Below are 18024 nucleotides of genomic sequence, written 5' to 3'. Positions count from 1 at the left end.
AAAGACATCACCTTAAACACAATATCCTACATTTCACCCAAAAGACAGTTCACATAGGAATTTTGTAATGGTTTTAATGTTAAACATAAAATTCGTAGTTTGTCCAGCAAGGTATGGTGTTAGACATCATACAAAATTGATGGGACTTTGACATTATCCAACATGTCAAATGGATCATATTATGACCAGACTGCATTATACCCCTCATTTATAAATGTGCTTTTGATAAGAGGCACAACAGGTTTCCCACATGTCTCCTGATCTCTGAAACAAACCTGCATCCCCATTGTATGCTCTATAGTTATAGACTTCCTGTATAGTATGAAACTTTGAGACTATTAACGGAAGCCTTTTACACTGAACATAACAGGAATCATACACAAGGGTATTTTTGTCTCAGGATTGCTTCCTTGAAACACCCATCAGTCACTTAACGCCTGCGACCTTCATGTTGTAGTGACATTTCAGAGTTCCTTATTGTTTGAATGTGCTTACATCGTGTTTGCTGGTGACCCTGACTGGGCGGACTTTACTGTTTTACTAGTCAACACACATCACTTGATCCAATTCCTATTATGACAAAGTTGAATATGTTCGAAACGAATCACCCTCAAGACATTCATTCAATGTTTGTTCTTGTAACCACAAAAAATAGATGTGCTTAAACTGCCCATTTTTAAAACCTTAAAAATGTATTGGAATAAAACTTGTCTACTTTCGAGTGGCGATACCAATCGGTGGACTGTTCTGTCTGGACTGGGGTCAAATGCCAAGCCCCAGAATGACTTCACAGCCAAACGCTCTGCTTCAACGGTATGCAACCCAAGAACGCTATCTACATCCTGTCTTTGGGGTTCTGTTGATGCAGACTGGCATACAGGCACACATGTGGAAGCACAACAGAATAAAAACTAAGGAAGCTGTACAAAACTGCAAATGCATCTACGGCAACATTGGAGGTTTATTAAGGCTAAATAATGTTTTGTAGTAAGAAAGCATTTGGTTTCAAATCTCCCCTCAAATGCATCTAAAGTGTACAAAACCTTAAAATGCTATTATTGAATCATTATATATCAAATATGAATTAAGTCATTACACACTTCCTAGAATTCCTTTCGCTCTTGCTTGACATTAAGCCAACGGCTAAAAAGCTGTTTTGAAGAACAAGTTACCAAGTTATTATAGTTTGATTTAAGTTTAGGATTAAGAAACAAGGCTAATTATTAATAAAACCGCCAAGTATAACAAACTTTAAGAGGTTTCTCTTTATTTACATAAAAGCGTCTAAGAACTAATTAAAAATGTGTAGTAAAAACACTTCCTGCTCTATAGAAGCTCTGCAGGAACCCCACCGGACACCCAGTGTGAATAGACACCCAGAGAAGCACAGGGGGAAGGGTAAGCAACAGCATCTGTATTTGCATTATTAGCCGCTTGGGCAGAACCAACAGACATAACATAGTAGCCTGCAGATGAGGGGAGGCCATTCTTCCCATCGGCCTCATGGGAGGCAGATGGGTACAGAGCAGGCATGATGTTAGAACCAGATATGTCAGGATGGACAGGGGTTGTTAAAGTGCTTTCCATCGCATGAGCGCATGATGGGTCAGTTGAGGGATGGACCTTCATACTGGCGACTTTCCTGCGTATGGCTCTCATTGTTATGGGAATGGACATGCACCTGATGAGGAAAAACAAATCAGATTTTAATAAACTGACTTGATTCTAAAAATCCATTAATACTATAGCAAAAGCTGTATTGTTAAACAGTCCATTATTATTTAAGTTCCCGTACAAAATGGTTTACATCTAATATTTTTACGAATACATGTTGACATTTCACATTTAATATCAAGTCCCTGAATGAAGCTTTCCAGTTAGGTGCCCACTTTGGTGCCATCATGGTCTTGGGCAGCCTTTGCCAGTGTGGGTTTTTTTAAACTGTGCACAGCAGCAACTAAAAGAGTGCAGACAAGCACCTGATCCATTCATAAATGGGCCTTTGTTCCAAGCATGAGCAACAAGTAATTGTGATGAAACCGTAAAATGCTGAATCACCGCACGAGGATTCTGGATACGTAGTCATCAAGCTTATGATCCACAAAGTCAGGCATCAGGAGTCTGCAGCTCACCTGACGAGAATCTACCACCATCACAAAAACTGCAAGAAAAAACATGTGAGAAGACAAACAAACTTGAATGAATTTTATTGTTTTTAATAAATTGACTTGGCCGGAATTTTGTTAAGCATAAAAATAGATGAACATTTCAAGGTTTTAAACAAATTCATTAAATAATTAAAAATATAGATTAAAAAATATATACCAGTATGACACAACCTCTCATACAGTGCAATTCAGATGGAGTATATGAAGGTCCTTACCAACAGCCAGGTTATCGCTATCCTCAAGGCTGAATGTGACAGAAAGGCAATGATCTAATTCTGGAAGGACCTCACATTTCAGGTCATACGGTAAACCAGCACCTATATCAAAAGCAAGATGGCTCCATCTTAAAATGACAATAAATGACAAAGCAAAGATAACGTGTCCTGAATATGTATTTATAACCTATGTGGTGTTTGTGGTTACTGAAACAGCTTGCCAACAGGACATTGATGGCAGACTGATGGCGAAGGGTATCCAGTAATATAGGGACATGGCCAGGGTGAGTGAAGGGGATTGTGTGAATCAGGGTTCCTTTCCATGACTCGTGGTCCCATTCGGCAGCAGAGAACACATAACTGTGGTATTCTGAGGCCGGCAATGGCTGAGAAATGTACAAATCAAGCAACCAAGGTAAATCAATGAACGATTTCATCTGGCATCCCAAAAAAAACACTCTGCAATCAGCAAAAAATTATGGGTTCAAGTCAAGACAAACAACACCCAGTTCTCTCCCGTTTTAGATATTATAGCCATCACAGCTAATAGATTTTTTCAGGTACATGATTATATTAACAAACCACAACAAACTGAACGTCCTCTGTCCAGGTTATTTTGGCGTTCTGCAATGTGCTGGTCTTCATGAGAAGCTGTGGTAAAGGCTCCATCTGCAGCTTTTGCTCGGGTACTACAACATCTACAACGTATAATTAAAGTTAGAACTTTGTTTTTCGCAAAAGTCAATGTATTTTATTAAGTGCATTTTGCAAATCTCAGTGTGTTATGCACCTGTTATTTTGCGCATTTTCTCAATGAAGGAGGCGAGCATAGGTAACGGTGCCTGTAGTTTGAGGAGAAAGGTAGCTGGGAGTAATGCCGAGCCAGACTCACTGAGCGGCTGAAACAACGGAAATCTACAGCACAAAAAACACATTTTATAATTTATGCACATACAAGACTTCTTCTTTGTCGAAACATATTTTAGGTCACGTGTAAAGGTATCAGAGGGTCACAGTGTTTTTCAGGCAACTATGCCAAACCAATAGGCAACAATAATTTGAACTGGTGATGTTTTGGTCATCTACCTCAAATTCAGAATAATGCTGAAATCTTTGGAGCAAATTAAGTTACTTCTAATCTCAAAATAATACTCACTGCTCACCCCCTACTGGTAAAATGATATAAACTACAGCAGTGGTGCTCCTGGAGATCTCCTGTCCTGTATATAATGTTTAAGATGTCTAAACATAAGCCACAGAAAGGTTGTGACAAGACAGCCAGTATAAAACCCATTACTCACCCATGACAGTCAACCTGTGGTGGAGAGGAGATCAGCGACTCCATCTGCAGCCTGTGTGAGGTGTCACTACTTCCCACGGTTACTATGGCAACCTGCCCACCAGCAACCTCACCTGTACAGAATTCAATAGTCATATAAGCATAAGACTCAAGTCTGGATATCAAGTCTGCATTAGACTAAATTAACGTTAATGATTTTGGGTACTCTATAAGAAAGTGTACTTCGTACCAGTGCTTGACAACCCCATTAAAACATTTAATGGAATTATATAGTATTCTATTTTCATTGGCATCCCTGCAAGTCAGATAGAAAAAAAATTGATATTTCACATAATAAAACGCACTGATCCAGTTAGTAACAGCGTTCCTTTCATGCTCACCTTCTTGGCCAGGCTGGACGTTCCCAATTCTGCCATTCAGAATGAGGTCAACATGAAGGTCACTTTCTCTCAAAGATCTAGAAGCGAAATAACAGTGAATGCGTTTGTCATGTGCTTATTGCATATTATGACCACAGGTGTTTCTTTATACTCAAACAGTTCAAACTTCAGTATAACCTTGGTAAGTGGGATATCTTTAAGAGATCGTTCTCAAGATGCCGAAGGGTCGTGTAGATTTTAATCTTGACATCACTGGAAGAGAGTATAGTCCATTAGAGTAGTAATATACAAAGTTAATCCATAAACGGAAAGGGAAGGCCATACCTTTCTCCTGGTATATTGTAAGAACACACAAGGTCTTCCAACTTCATAGAAAACTCTTGAAATTTCTTCATCCTGTGTAGAGAAGGCACACTTACAGTAGCAAATATTTCTCCATATATATATATATATATATATATATATATATATATAAATATATATATAACAAAGAAGTGTTCAGTAACATTTTACAATAAGGTGCCATTAGAAAATGCATTAGCAAACATTAGCTTACAATGAATAGTTTTGTTTTTCAGTATTTATTTATGCTTGCTAATGTTAGTTCAAGTCAATACAGTTATTCGTGTTAGTTCATGGAGCATTTACTAATGTTAACAGTGACAACGTTTGTTTTGAATAATGTATTAATAAATTCTGAAATGAACATGATTAAATGCTGTGGAAGTATTGTTCATTGTTAGTTCATGTTAGCTAACGCATAAACCAATTGTTGACAAATAGCACCTTATTGTGACAAGTGTCACCAAATGTTCTTACCTCAACAACTGAAGGAATGATGGACTTGACTTTAAAAGAGACAAACAAAACATAATTTAGAGGTACACATTTATAGATTTTTTTAACAGGCCCATGAACTATTCTCTCACCACTGGAGATTCACCGTGATGGGCAACCCTCACATCTTCAACTTTTCCCCCTGGCATTAGCACCACCTCAATGTAAAACAGGTCTGCTGTCAGGTAACACACAGTCTCTGTGGGACTTAAGTGTGACACCAATCTACAAAGAGCAAGAGCTTGTCATCTTAGAAATACAGACACTAGTATAGTAGGTTTGTAATGACTGTACCAGTGATGCAATACAATGTCAACCAAAGGTGTGAAAACATTGACATTTTGCAACCAAAGAGATGTGTTAAAAATCAATCAATAAGGTTTAACGCTGATAGCTCTTCGCATAATTTAGCAAAGTGTATAGCATGGCTTGTAGTCACTAGACACATTCTCTCTGTCTACTGTAATGCATGCTTGTGATTGAATTTGTTGTAATCTGAACGCAATATTTGATGTCTGCAAAATTCAAACCCTTTTTGCTTGGCAATCATCTCCAGCCTAGACACCATGGCTGTCAGGGAAGACACTGCAAAAAAAGTTGATAAACTTTTTTATAAACATAACTACATCAGGCTTTTATTCTCAATGTGCAAAAGGAATTTTACCATTAAGTGCTTCATTGATCTTCTGAAGACACTTTGCGATCGGCTCACAAACTCTGCTATCTGACCTTTTTTTGTCCTACGGAGAGAAAATTACTTTGTATCCGTCATCTGCAAGGACCCACATTCAAATAGAGATGTTTTGAAAATCCCGAAAGAAACAAGTCCAGAGGAGAAAACAAGCCATATTGCCCTTCAGAAACTATAAAGGATTATTATGCACCGTACAGCTAGTCAGAATAAACAGATTTCAGCATATTTTACTTTCTGGAAGAGGACCAGCCGCTTGCATATCTTGGCACAGTAACTTAAGTCTGTAAATAGTCTTTAGGACCACATCTGGAGCAAATTTAGGAAGTTGTGCATGCACACAATGGCAAGCAATCTGCATACCAAGAACAAACTCTTGCAGTATGTGACCAAGATAGTGAATACTACTTGGCAGAGTTGACCTCACCATGACCTGTTTTAATGACATCATTGAGAGGTTCTTTAAATGAGCATGCAAATGACCTTGCATCAGGTAAAATAGCTGCGTGAACCATAAATAGTCGTGGAAATTTTTTCGTATAAGCAGTCTAGAGGTCTTGTGGCCATTTCAGTCCAGTGTGTTTAATATCAATAAAATCAAACCTCAGGTGGGATATAAAGTCATTCATCAGCAATGTGAGAGACTGAAAACTGTGATATAACTCCAGGTTAGCACATAAAATACATGCACAAATATTACTGTTTTGCTTCAGTGATTATGAACTTGTTTTCTTTGCAGTATTTGAGGTCTGAAAAAATACAGAGAATCCTTGCTGTTATTTTCACCGTTTTTTTTGCTGTTTTCATTGTCTAAAAACACATAAAAAATAGAAACAATGTTTTTCTTATTTGCATTTTAATCATACTTTATTGTTCCACATAGGATTCAGCTCTGCCCCATTAATCCTAACGTAAATACATGCTAGTCATGTTATATCATGTTCCTGTAGCTAACATTGCGGTTTTTAATTCCAGGGAGCACGTGTTGATAAATAATGCGTAAAAAGCTTTAAAAAAACATCCAAACATATGAATACAAATAGAAAACATATAGGCAGTTCACTTACCATACATCTTCGCACTAGCTGAATGGTTTCATTCCACGATTTGTCAGCATATTTGGACTTTAAGGCAGGCGTTAATGTTTTGCTCTTCATAATTAAGTGACCTACAGGGTTTTATATAACCGTTAGGTCTACCAGTCCTATATTTCAACTAAATGTAATCATGTATTATAATTATAACACTAAATTAGTCTAAGTAACTTACAAAGTTACTACCGTTACAACAAACTCGCTGGCACAACGTAACCTGTCAAAACACGTGTTTTCTACAAACGTTAAATGTCTTGCTCTATGTGTGTATGAATGAACGTTTACCTCTGTTTCTCTCAGACTCCATTTTGTTCACTTGTTTATTTAAGTGTGTTGATAACTACATTGTTGTGTAAACGTCGCACATCGTTCTAATTATTTCCCGCCATTACACTCCGCCTCGCCTCGTCGTGACTCAAGTAAGCTCGTGTAGATGGAGGGGAGAAACTGCGCATGCGCACACCGCGTCCGTGCGCTGCGCTTCCCTGCATGGAGAACCGAAGCGGATCCATGTGACCCGCCTATCGGGATCATCATCAGCGCTGCACGCCCATGACAGACTCCTGCCACGCCAAAGATCACAGTAACCGGCGTATGCTCGCTGTAAATCCTCACGGAAGTGGAGTTTGTGGCACATTTGCGCTGTAACCGATGACGTTGTTCGGGATGTGGTGTCCGCTGTAGGAGAGAAAGAGAGACAGAGATCGGGGAAGAGGAGGAATTTCCCCCTTCCCAAGAGTCCTTGTGTCTCTGGACTACCTTCAGTGGAACGACCAGACACAAAGGTAAGAGCCTGTGCTGTTTATCTAAATGAAGTATTAGGACATGCATGTGACGTGTTTAGTGTATTGGTGTATCTTCTAATTATAATTTTAAAACCCGGTGGTTTGATAGATGATGGTGTTTGTTTGTGTGTGTGTGTGTGTGTGTGTGTGTGTGTGTGTGTGATGGCTAGCCGGCCAGCCAGCTATTGAGAGAGAGAGAGAGAAAGAAAGATCGTGTACAGTTTCCTACAAAAAGTATTATGGTAGGTTGAACCATTGTGTTTTGATACATACCGCCTTATTGAATAAACCATACATACCCACGATATCTGCCTGGCATTCATATGCACTCAGAAGAATACTATATATTTACTATGTCTGTTTTACTAAATCTGATCTTTGTGAATGAAAAAGTGGGGATTAAAAAACAGAGAGACCTTGTGATCGGGTCATGTCTCCCATGTGTACATTTGAAAGAGGATATGAACCCTGCAGATGCTGTCTGTGTACAAGATGTTATTGTGCTAAGCAGACCCAACCCTGGCTTCTCACCCACCAAACACAAGCCTATAATAAGGATACTTCATTTACTCATATACAACCTAAATATGAAATATTGAATAGTTACACTATAATAATTTGCTGCTTTGACTCCTTTATTGCCGGGGTCGATTCGGTACGAACTCGGTTATTTGAGGGCAAAGCATTTGTAATCTGAGGATCAAGTACACAGAGATGTTTGTTTTGTGCTGTGTTGACATGCTAGATAAGGTGTCTTGTTTAGTCACTTACACAACCCCACCCAGATATATCTGAAGAAGTGTATGGATGGACCATTAGAGCTGTTTACAGATGCTCAGAGAGTTAGTCTGTCACAGCTTAAAATAGTTTTGAAGAATCTTAAAACCAGTGGAGTCTGCACTGCTTTGTGTGCCATAAAGTGTTTGGATGGTCTGGACTACGGACGGTTGTTGTTTGAGGAGGAAATATAATGGATCATCAAATGATAAACCAGGGGGTTTCATAGGGGATTTCCCAGTAAGTGTTCATGTGATCTCTTGTGGTGTACGGCTTATGTATGTGCTTTAAATATTGTAGCTGTTATAAAATAAAAGTGTATGTAGGAATATATTGTTGCATCCTTTATTGCTATACAAACAATACGATACATTATGTTATGATAGATGTATTGGTCCACGTTACTTGCCTCATAATATGTTTTAAAGTTATGTTTTAAATTCACTGCTTTAGGCTCTCTTATTTTTTATGTAAACATTTTGTGTAATTTTTATAGATTTAACTAATTCATTGTTTATAAATGTACATATAGAAAGTTCATTTAAACAAATGTTGTCAGTTCTACAAGACGTTCAATGTACAACACATTGGTTAGGAAAGTTATTAAAGGGACAGTTCACCCTAAAATATAAATTCTGTCATCATTTACTCACCATCAAGTTGTTCCAAATCTGTACAAACACAGACAAAGATATTTGGAAGAATGCTTGTAACCAAACTGTTCTTGGCCACCATTGACTACCATAGGACTTTAACAAGTCAAAAGTGCCCCAGAACAGTTTGCTTTCCTACATTGTTCGAAAGGGCAAAAGTGAAAGAACAAACAGAACATTTATGAAGCTATTGGTCAAGATCTATTTGGTTAAAGTCATTCTTCCAAATATCTTTCTCTTTGTTCATCAGAACAAAGATATATATACATTTGGAACAACTTGAGGGTGAGTAAATGATGACAGATCCTTTAAATGTTCCTTTAATGTTTTGGTAATATATCTGTTATTTTAATTTTAATTTCATTTGTTCATCCTATATCATATCATATCATGAGCTAGATGATATGATATGATAGGATATGATATGATATAGGATGAAACTCATATTTCTGGATACTCTGAGAAAACTGTGTGGGGCTTGATTTTTGGAACTACGTTTATAGAATTGATCAATTTGATTGAATTTTTTTTGAAGAAATAGTTTGCTTTCGAGCACCCTAGAGATGACATCAGCAGAATAGCCATTTCAAATGTCAGAAAATGTATTACATTTAAATAAAACATTAAAAAAATTATTTAAACCATAAAAGACCAGCATGTATTGAAAGAATTGTGCTAAACATGTAAACTGAAAAACATAATCAAGCTTCTCTCCTTTTTAGGGACACGGAGCGATACATGGTCCTTTCCAAAAAAAACCTGCACCCCGACCCCTCAATCCAATGACCTTCTGAATCTTCACGACCTCCCAACCCCACCTATCCTGATCAAAAACACTACTGCAGACTCATCTCTTTACCCCGCCTCATTGCGACTGTTACCATGGCAGCAGCCAAGCCAAAGGGCCAGAACTCTCTGGCCCTTCATAAAGTGATCATGGTCGGCAGTGGTGGTGTTGGAAAGTCCGCATTAACTTTGCAGTTCATGTATGATGAGGTGAGGATAAGGATGCTTTCTATACATTTCATTTTAAAAATGATGATTGAATGAATTTCTTTATATGGATAAATTACACACCTCTTGTCTTTTCGAAGTTTGTGGAGGACTATGAACCCACAAAAGCCGATAGCTACAGGAAGAAGGTGGTTCTGGATGGTGAGGAAGTCCAGATTGATATTCTGGACACAGCAGGTCAGGAGGATTATGCGGCTATCCGCGATAACTACTTCCGTAGCGGGGAAGGATTCCTTTGTGTCTTCTCAATCACTGAACTTGAATCTTTTGCAGCAACTGCTGATTTCAGGTAAGTTCTTGAGACACTATTCTGATTGTTTAAAGGAGATGTATTGATTTTCTCTTTAGTTAATGATGGTCTTGTAAATGCACTAGTTTGTTTCAAGTTTTAACAAAGATTGTTTGACACATTTGCAGTGTATTTTATTTCTTGCTTTAGCAAGCATTTGGTTCACATTTATCATGTACAGCTGCTTTGATGTAATGTAAATTGTAACGGCACTATAAAAATTAAATTGAATTTATCGCTCATACTTAAGAGTTTATTATTGAAAAAATTTGCAATGTTTGTTTTATTATTTTTATTGCATTTTTATTGTTTAAGTTGTGGGCTTTTGGGGGTATTACTTTTGGAAGCAATAGATGTACACTAAAAGTGCACCAAACCTTATCTAAAGTGCAGAATATCATTGAGATCTGTGGGTGGCCAGTAAACAACCACCCACTACAGTATGTATCATGGCAGTTTGTTTCACATGGGCATGCATTTAATTTTTTTCTCTTCTTTTGGAGAAAATAATTATTTCTTACATTTATTGACTTATTGTGTCCAACAATACCAAATGTAAGATATGTCCCTTAATGTAACATTACATCGGACATAAGTTACCCATTGTTTCCACTCTCAGAGAGCAGATTCTGCGGGTGAAGGAGGATGAGAACGTCCCCTTTCTGCTGGTGGGAAACAAGTCCGATCTGGAGGACAGGAGGCAGGTAAACGCAGATGAAGCCAAAGCAAGAGCTGATCAGTGGGGCGTTTGCTACGTGGAGACGTCTGCTAAGACCCGCGCCAACGTAGATAAGGTTTGTGCTAGGAGACAACTGTAAACATTTTTTAAAATATTCAAATATGCATTTAAATGTGCACTTAAACTAAAATGACCAACATTGCAATCGTCTTGGATACTAACTGTACTGTGAAGTACCTTCATGCAACAGCAGTTTTTATCTTCTGTTATTTAATTCATAAAATAATCTGTATTTATTAGTTATCTTTGAATTCAGATACACATTTAACTTTTTTTTCAGTGCATATAATTTAGAGGCTAATTTAGAAAAAAAGAAAGGGATACAATTCAACTATAGGCAAGCTATAGTATTAAGTACAGAAAATAATATTGGAATCTATTGCAGGTTTTCTTTGATCTCATGAGAGAAATCCGTGCCAGAAAGATGGAGGACAGCAAGGAAAAGAATGGAAAGAAGAAGAGGAAAAGTCTGGCCAAACGAATCCGTGAACGATGTTGCATTTTATAGTCTCAGTGATTTCTTTATTATTGTTTTAGGTTTTGCATATGTATCTGTATGTTCTATATTTTGCCCTGTTGTCAGTCTGCTGTGTGTTTATGTGTCAGATGTGGGTTTGATGCTTTGATACAGGACTGAAAAGGTATATTTAATTTCAAATGGGGATCTCCTTTGTCTCAATGATGTTGATCAAAAACAGGAAGTTCCATATACTCTTGTAAACATTGTCAGTGGCACATGCACTTGTCATCCTCATAAATCATTTTAGAATTAATGATGCCGTTAGCGGGAACAGAAGCAGTTTTTACATTTTACTGTCGAAGTGGCTTGTTAGAGACTTTCATATTCTCTGCCTTGCTTTTGAAAGCTTAAAGATGTCACAGCAACATTGGGTTGGTCCAGGTGTGTTCTATGACAATCTTTTGCTTTTGTGATGTGTAAATCCAAAATGTCTGTTCGGACAGCTTGTGTGCTTTCAATCCAGATATCCAGATGTTTCAATTAGCATCTTAAAAAAACACAAGTCCCTTTGTCTGATTTGTTTTTATGTGTATATTGGCAGTTTTTGGTCATTTCAGACATTTACAAAATGCATTTCTCTAATTTAAATAGGATTCGTTATTAGTTAAAAAATAAAGTGAAGCACTGGCATATTCTGCCATAGTGCAACATTGCATTTTAGAAATAACAAGCTATTTAATGCTAGATTTGTTGTTGATCATAACCGATTGTTTCGAGTGAAGAAGTAAAGGTTCACTGTTTAACTACTGCTTTCAAGACCCTTCTAGTAGAAAAGGGAAAAATGGAATCGCCTATAAAGGGATCACGTTCCTCATTTGTGTCTACAGCTCAATGACAGTTTATTTATGATGTTTATATTTAAAGAATAAATGATGATACATCATATCATGCAAAGATATGATAGAAGAAATTGCCCTATGAATGTTTGGCTGTAAGTAGTATACTCAAGAACCTCCCGTGATTCATGTAAAGATGTCACACCAAAGGTCAGTGAAGTGCTGGTTTACAGTTGACTTTATCTGCTGAAGTTTCATGTATTAAGGGTTTATTTTGTGTGCCTGTGGTAGGCTTTAATAGCAGAAGCAGATGTGTTCTTGCCTGTTTAATATGTTTTGCTTTGAGTCTCTGGTGTGTGTATTTGAAGAGTTTATTTCCAAAATGATAACTCAGTTTTTTTTAATTGTTCTCATGTACTAACACAATAAAAGACAATAAAAACATATCATAATAAAAAACAAGAGTTATCTCATTTTGGAAACAAACTCTTCATTTGAAAGAGAAGGTTCTTCTGTCACATATACAGTCTGAACAGTAAGCAGTATAAGAAGATACAATGATTTATGATTACAATGTAAAATAAATAGAATACAGCTTTTCATTTGTCTGTAGTATTTTTTAATGAGGTGTAAAATACTAACCTGCTTCAAGTTTTGCTACAAAAAAAGTTCTCCCCGTTTCTCAGTTCTCATTTTTCACATTGTATGTTTTTTGCTTAAAGGAATTTCTCTTGAATGTTTTCTCTTTAAATGTTTTCCTTTGCTTTTACTACATGTATTTATTTACCCTTAAGTTATGAATGTGTAGTCATATCTATAAAGATTTATCTCGTTGCTGTGCATTATTGAAAAGTGAATCATTGCTGCTGCATCAATTTCCCTTTTGCTGTAACGATCAGTTTCTTGTTAAACACTTAAAAAACTAACATTTTGTAATAAAACAGAAAGAAGAATAAATACTTCTTCATTGTATTCTAAATCCTGTTAGGTAAAGCATTTTTAATTTAGGCAGTTAATAGACATCGCCACACTTTATAGGAACTGGGGGAAAATTTTACCAACTAAACTTTGACCTCATGTACCCAACATTTCCGAGAGGAAAACCTTTACCATTCACTATCGATAAACTCTTAAAAATGCCCCATTGTGCCTGCATCCAGAGGAAAGTTATATTGCTCAGTTCTTAGTTGTGTTCCATTTACATTTTTATACATGTTATATGTATGAGTGCAGAAATATCATGTGTGTTGAAAGGCATCACGATTTGGCCACAAATTTGTTGACTGTTTGTATTTGTATTGATGTCAATTTGTGAGAGACTGACATCTGCTTGGACGGTTTTTGAAGGTGAAAGTGAGTCACACCCAGCAGATAAACCTTTTTTGCACATGTCTCATGATCACAGAATTATTAAACACATAAAGCTGATTTACTTGCTCTCGGTGTTTACATTCTCTATAAGTCCTTTCACAATTATAGGACATTACCGTAATGTTTGGTGCGTGTAACTTTCAGCAAACAAACAGAAGTAAAAATGTATTCTACAGTTTAGTATAGCCATGGTTACAAACAGTTACAAACTACACACTGAAAAAAATTTGGAGTAGGATTTACTTAAAAAAAGTTAGGAAAGTTTTTTCACTTAGAAAATGTGAGTAATTTCAATAGAATTCCCAAGTAAAAATGAAACACAAGGAACTGTAGCTTTAATTAGAAAATCTCAAGTAAAGATTACTTGCAATTTCCCAGTAAATTGTATTGACTGTTTGTTTATATATTTTACTTAATTAATGATTATAAAAGTTTTTTTACACAATAATCCTAGTAACCTTTACTTTAAATATTATTTTAAAATTACTTGATGTTGTTTATGTATTTAAATGGTGTTCAATAAAATAACACTGACAAACATTTTACTTGAATACTTTTATTTCCAAAGATGGGAACATGAAATGAAACAAATAGTAAAAGTCCATCAGTTTTATGGTTCTGGTGAATGGTGTAAACATTTTTAGAACAACCATACAGTGCATTAAAATGCATAAACATTTAAACATATAAAACCTTTCTATAAACATAAAACAAACATTTTACAACAACCTCAGTTGCAGATATATAATCCAAAAGTGCAACTAATATCAAACTAGTAGCTGCCTTTCATTAGCTAACTTTAATTTCACTAAGATTAAACCTAAGGGAACAAAAACATAAAATAATAATAAAACTCTGCATCTATGGTCTCCAGCAGAATAGCATTACTTAAAATGCATAAGAATTTTTTTGTTAAACAGTACTGTAGTTGCAGTTGTTTTCCGAACAACCTTTCTTGCAAAAAAATAAATAAAATAAAACAGTACAATAAGTGCAAGTAGTGCCCAACTAGCAGATTACATTAAAATCTTTCTATGCAAGGAGTTAACCTTTGGTGAAAATTTTAACGCATCTAGTCCCAGAAAGATTTTCTGAAACACTTCGAAGGTGTTTCTCAGCTTTGGGGGATAGTTTAAGTTTAGGGAGTAAATGCAGCCCATGAGTAAAAGACATGCATTTGCCAGATTTTTACATCCTAGCAGCACCTCAGTCCCCTCGATGACAATGATGACATCAGATATACTGGCATCTTCGTCTTCAACAGATCTGCTCAGTACGATGATTTTCATGACATGACCGGAGAAGGTATCCTTAATCATCTCCCTGCTGATATCCTGTGAAATACACAAATCAGTGCAAAGTGGTTAAAATACTGTACAGTATCAATTTTTCAATTTTCCTCAATGGGTTCCTGTTCCGAGACAAACTATCCACTAGTCTTAAAGGACAACTCCGGTGAAAAATGAACCTAGGGGTAATTAACACATGGTTAATTAATAAGAAGATACTTTATAAAGACAGTACATTACGCGTAAACAGACATCTTGAAAAACAGTCTCGACAAGTCGAACTTGAACACAGTGATATGAACTGTGAAAAATTGTATTTATTTATTTTCTCTGTTGCGTTCAGTGCTTTCTTCCAGAAACAACGGACCATATGAGATTCCAAGTCACAGTTCATATTACTTAGCACGCGTCCGTCGCTCGACTTGTCGAGACTGTTTTTCAAGATATCTGCTGTCTGTATACGCGTAATGTACTGTTTTTATAAAGTATCTTCTTATTAAACTGTTTGTACACTTACAAAGCTCTCAATGCTTCGGTTTGCATTTAAGGACCCTCATTATGCTACTGTGGTAGTGTGATGCTATTTTGAGCCTTGTTGATCATTCAACATTGTGTTTTTTGTAAAGCTGCCTTGAAACATTGTACACTGTAAAAAGCACTATACAATTATTTTTTAATTGAATTGAACTGTACTACCTGGTGGTCTTCAATGAGCTCCTCAGCTGATTCTCACAGGAAAGACAGGAGGCAGCGAATCACAACGTCTCGCCTATCTTCAAGCCTATCTTCTTGCTGTTAAAAACAGAAGTAAATGTAGTGAACATTAAATGTGTATATTAAATGTTTTAAATGAACAAGGACAATCAGCATAAAGACATGGTATTGATGATTGACGGCCTGCATTTCCATGTTTGAGCCTTAAGTGTTTTAATAGCTGTAGTCTTCGGTTTGACTGAAAGCTGCATTTTTTACATAACCACCTCATGCTCTGGCACCTACAGTAAACAAATGATGTACATATGAATGCATACTTATTGCTATCTATCTGTGAAGTGTGCTGTATTAAAAAGTATTGCCAACTTACCTTGCATTAGCTTGAATAGGGAGTGGAATATCTGTAAAAGAATGTAAGAAATGTTCATGTCAGAATACATTTTTTAACAATTGTAAATACATTTACTGATCTTACTGACATGAAGTACGCTTACAACTAAATTTACCTTTATAATTCATTGACTGTGGTTATGCAGTTATGTAAAGTAAAAATGTATAATTTGCCCACGTCATTCATGGCATGTATTTTGAATCATTTATCATAATATTTTAAACTACACTAACTTTTTTTACTCAAGAGTAACATTCATATGGAAACAAATTAGAATCTCCAAGTGCTTGTAGATAACAACCACCTGTAAAGTGGATGTTAGTCAGTAAAAGAACATCATGAAAAATACAGGCTTTAACTTAAATAAGGTTGATTGTTAAGTAATTAAGATTTACTTTTGCAATTACACAAGTCTAAATGCTTGACTTGTGTAATTGCAAAAGTGTGCAGTACCTTATCGATATTCTATATATAGGTATCATACCCGATAGTATAGATAAACAATATAAATAAAGTTCAAGTCACTATTTGCCTCATAGGCCTACACATGCATTTTAAAAACTAACGTTAATCCTGTGTGATTAATACGTGAAAAACAGGGTGATTATTACATTTCGGCAGCTCGAACTTTTCTGGGACAGAATGCTTGAACACGACGGCAAAGCCTCGAGCAAAGTTTCCACAGATGTTAAAACTCATTTTTACAATAATCGTCTGACAAGATTAACGTTATATAAAACTTAAGACAATTGTTTTCAACAGAGACGCCAACAGATGGTGGTGCAAGTCTGTCAAATAGTTCATTATTAATGATTTAACTCTGTTATTCATGTGTTAAACAAAACTAAGATTGTGTTTTAACGTTATCCAAAAATCTGTTAACATTGCTAACATGAACACTGCTAGCATCTGTAACTCGATAAAAAAAGAAAAGGTGACTTAGGCACAAACCACTGGGACTGCACATAGCTTAATAACTCTACACTTTTCTGCAAACACACCTCAATTACTTAATAAGCATACTAATAACTTACCGTGGTAAAATTCACATTATCCGTCGTGAAGTCTCGATTCCTTCCTCAGTGCGCGCCAGTTCAGACTCGGAGCCAAAGACGCATGCGCATCAATTATATTGCTGTATTGATTAAATTTTACTTGAGTTGTTCATTTTTTGGTGTGATTTGATTAGATGGCGAACACTAAGTAAATATTACTTAGGAGTTGTATTTAAATTTACATATGTATTTTAGAACAATAAATGACAAAGAAACTTCAAGTAATGTACTGAATTAAACATGCCATTTTCAAGTAAAAAGACAAAATAGTATTTGTTTGTAAAATATACTTGAATAATGTTTCCATTATTTACAAGATCAAAAAATCACTTTTTACAGTGCATTTAAAAGAACAATAATTGCAAAATAACATATTTTGCTTGTGAAGCTCAGTCATTGAATTGTGCAAACTTTTGCTTGCGTTTGATGCTGCAAAGTGATGGCCATCGAATCTTAAAGAATTAAAGTGTAATATATAATAGTTACTTAAAAGGCTACTCATAAGAGTATATAGGGCAGCGGTAAACAATAAAGCATCATTAGACAAGGATTCTTAAGTTATAAAACTTAACTTGATCTTTGATTTGTGTGGAGAGAAACATATGATTGTAAATCAGGACATGATATGCGTTCTCTCCAGTCTCGTCATTGGCCCCGCCCCTCTAGTTTCCTCGTTAGCTTCCATTAGTGTTTCATTCCCCACACCTGCCTTGTGTTCATTAGCCTTTGTTAGTTTCCCCTATTTAATGCCCTTGTGTTTGCGGTCCTGTGCGAGTTTGTTGTCCCATGTCCCATGTCCCATGTCCCATGTCCCATGTCCCATGTCCCATGTCCCATGTCCCATGTCCCATGTCCCATGTCCCATGTCCCATGTCCCATGTCCCATGTCCCATGTCCCATGTCCCATGTCCCATGTCCCATGTCCCATGTCCACTGAATGCTCTTGTCTTGTTCCTGTATTTGGTA

General features: G+C 36.3%; 2 protein-coding genes and 1 long non-coding RNA gene across 9 annotated transcripts; 1 reads left to right on the top strand and 2 right to left on the bottom strand.

The window, feature by feature from the left end:
* Positions 1-56: 56 nt before the first annotated feature.
* med1l (mediator complex subunit 1-like) lies at positions 57-7265 on the bottom strand. Of its 4 annotated transcripts, XM_079447433.1 has the most exons (17): positions 6971-7195; positions 6659-6759; positions 5565-5640; positions 5431-5485; positions 4993-5125; positions 4883-4911; positions 4388-4459; positions 4241-4315; positions 4064-4140; positions 3913-3978; positions 3685-3796; positions 3174-3298; positions 2966-3081; positions 2571-2769; positions 2384-2485; positions 2059-2161; positions 579-1681 (listed from the first exon to the last, which is right to left on the bottom strand). In XM_079447433.1, exons 1-17 carry the CDS (start codon positions 6990-6992, stop codon positions 1327-1329), a joined length of 1818 nt encoding a protein of 605 aa, XP_079303559.1. In that variant the 5' UTR covers positions 6993-7195; the 3' UTR covers positions 579-1326. The 4 variants fall into 4 exon arrangements, with proteins under 4 accessions (XP_079303560.1, XP_079303559.1, XP_079303561.1 ...); XM_079447434.1 differs by lacking the exon at positions 3913-3978 and having other exon boundaries at positions 57-1681; positions 6971-7237; XM_079447435.1 differs by lacking the exon at positions 6659-6759 and having other exon boundaries at positions 901-1681; positions 6971-7265.
* ralaa (v-ral simian leukemia viral oncogene homolog Aa (ras related)) lies at positions 7117-13669 on the top strand. 3 transcript variants are annotated; one of them, XM_079447444.1, is made up of 6 exons: positions 7117-7470; positions 7641-7712; positions 9623-9896; positions 9995-10203; positions 10823-10997; positions 11328-13665. In XM_079447444.1, the coding sequence occupies exons 3-6, from the start codon at positions 9783-9785 to the stop codon at positions 11448-11450; spliced, it is 621 nt and encodes a 206-aa protein (XP_079303570.1). In that variant the 5' UTR covers positions 7117-7470; positions 7641-7712; positions 9623-9782; the 3' UTR covers positions 11451-13665. The 3 variants fall into 3 exon arrangements, with proteins under 3 accessions (XP_079303570.1, XP_079303568.1, XP_079303569.1); XM_079447442.1 differs by lacking the exon at positions 7641-7712 and having other exon boundaries at positions 7147-7470; positions 11328-13669; XM_079447443.1 differs by lacking the exons at positions 7117-7470; positions 7641-7712 and adding an exon at positions 8258-8487.
* A 484-nt stretch (positions 13670-14153) lies between these two features.
* LOC306888892 lies at positions 14154-17105 on the bottom strand. 2 transcript variants are annotated; one of them, XR_013786145.1, is made up of 4 exons: positions 17038-17105; positions 15983-16013; positions 15595-15893; positions 14154-14943 (listed from the first exon to the last, which is right to left on the bottom strand). It is a non-coding gene; the product is annotated as an uncharacterized lncRNA (long non-coding RNA). The 2 variants fall into 2 exon arrangements; XR_013786146.1 differs by having other exon boundaries at positions 15595-15690.
* Positions 17106-18024: the final 919 nt, after the last annotated feature.

This window comes from Barbatula barbatula, assembly GCF_947034865.1.
Source record: "Barbatula barbatula genome assembly, chromosome: 23".
Taxonomy (NCBI): Eukaryota; Metazoa; Chordata; class Actinopteri; order Cypriniformes; family Nemacheilidae; genus Barbatula; species Barbatula barbatula.
Note: the sequence above shows the minus strand (reverse complement) of the source record. Positions and strands in the feature narration are given on the sequence as shown.

What these genes read in the sequence shown, in the direction of transcription:
- ralaa (XM_079447442.1), top strand. Translation starts at nt 9,783, where the DNA reads ATGGCAGCAGCCAAGCCAAAGGGCCAGAACTCTCTGGCCCTTCATAAA. An exon ending in TGCAGTTCATGTATGATGAG is followed by an intron (nt 9,897 to 9,994) that starts GTGAGGATAAGG and finishes GTCTTTTCGAAG; the next exon opens with TTTGTGGAGGACTATGAACC. An exon ending in CCCGCGCCAACGTAGATAAG is followed by an intron (nt 10,998 to 11,327) that starts GTTTGTGCTAGG and finishes AATCTATTGCAG; the next exon opens with GTTTTCTTTGATCTCATGAG.
- med1l (XM_079447433.1), bottom strand. Translation starts at nt 6,992, where the DNA reads ATGGAGTCTGAGAGAAACAGAG. An exon ending in TACAATATACCAGGAGAAAG is followed by an intron (nt 4,316 to 4,387) that starts GTATGGCCTTCC and finishes ACTCTCTTCCAG; the next exon opens with TGATGTCAAGATTAAAATCT. An exon ending in AATGGGGTTGTCAAGCACTG is followed by an intron (nt 3,797 to 3,912) that starts GTACGAAGTACA and finishes AATTCTGTACAG; the next exon opens with GTGAGGTTGCTGGTGGGCAG.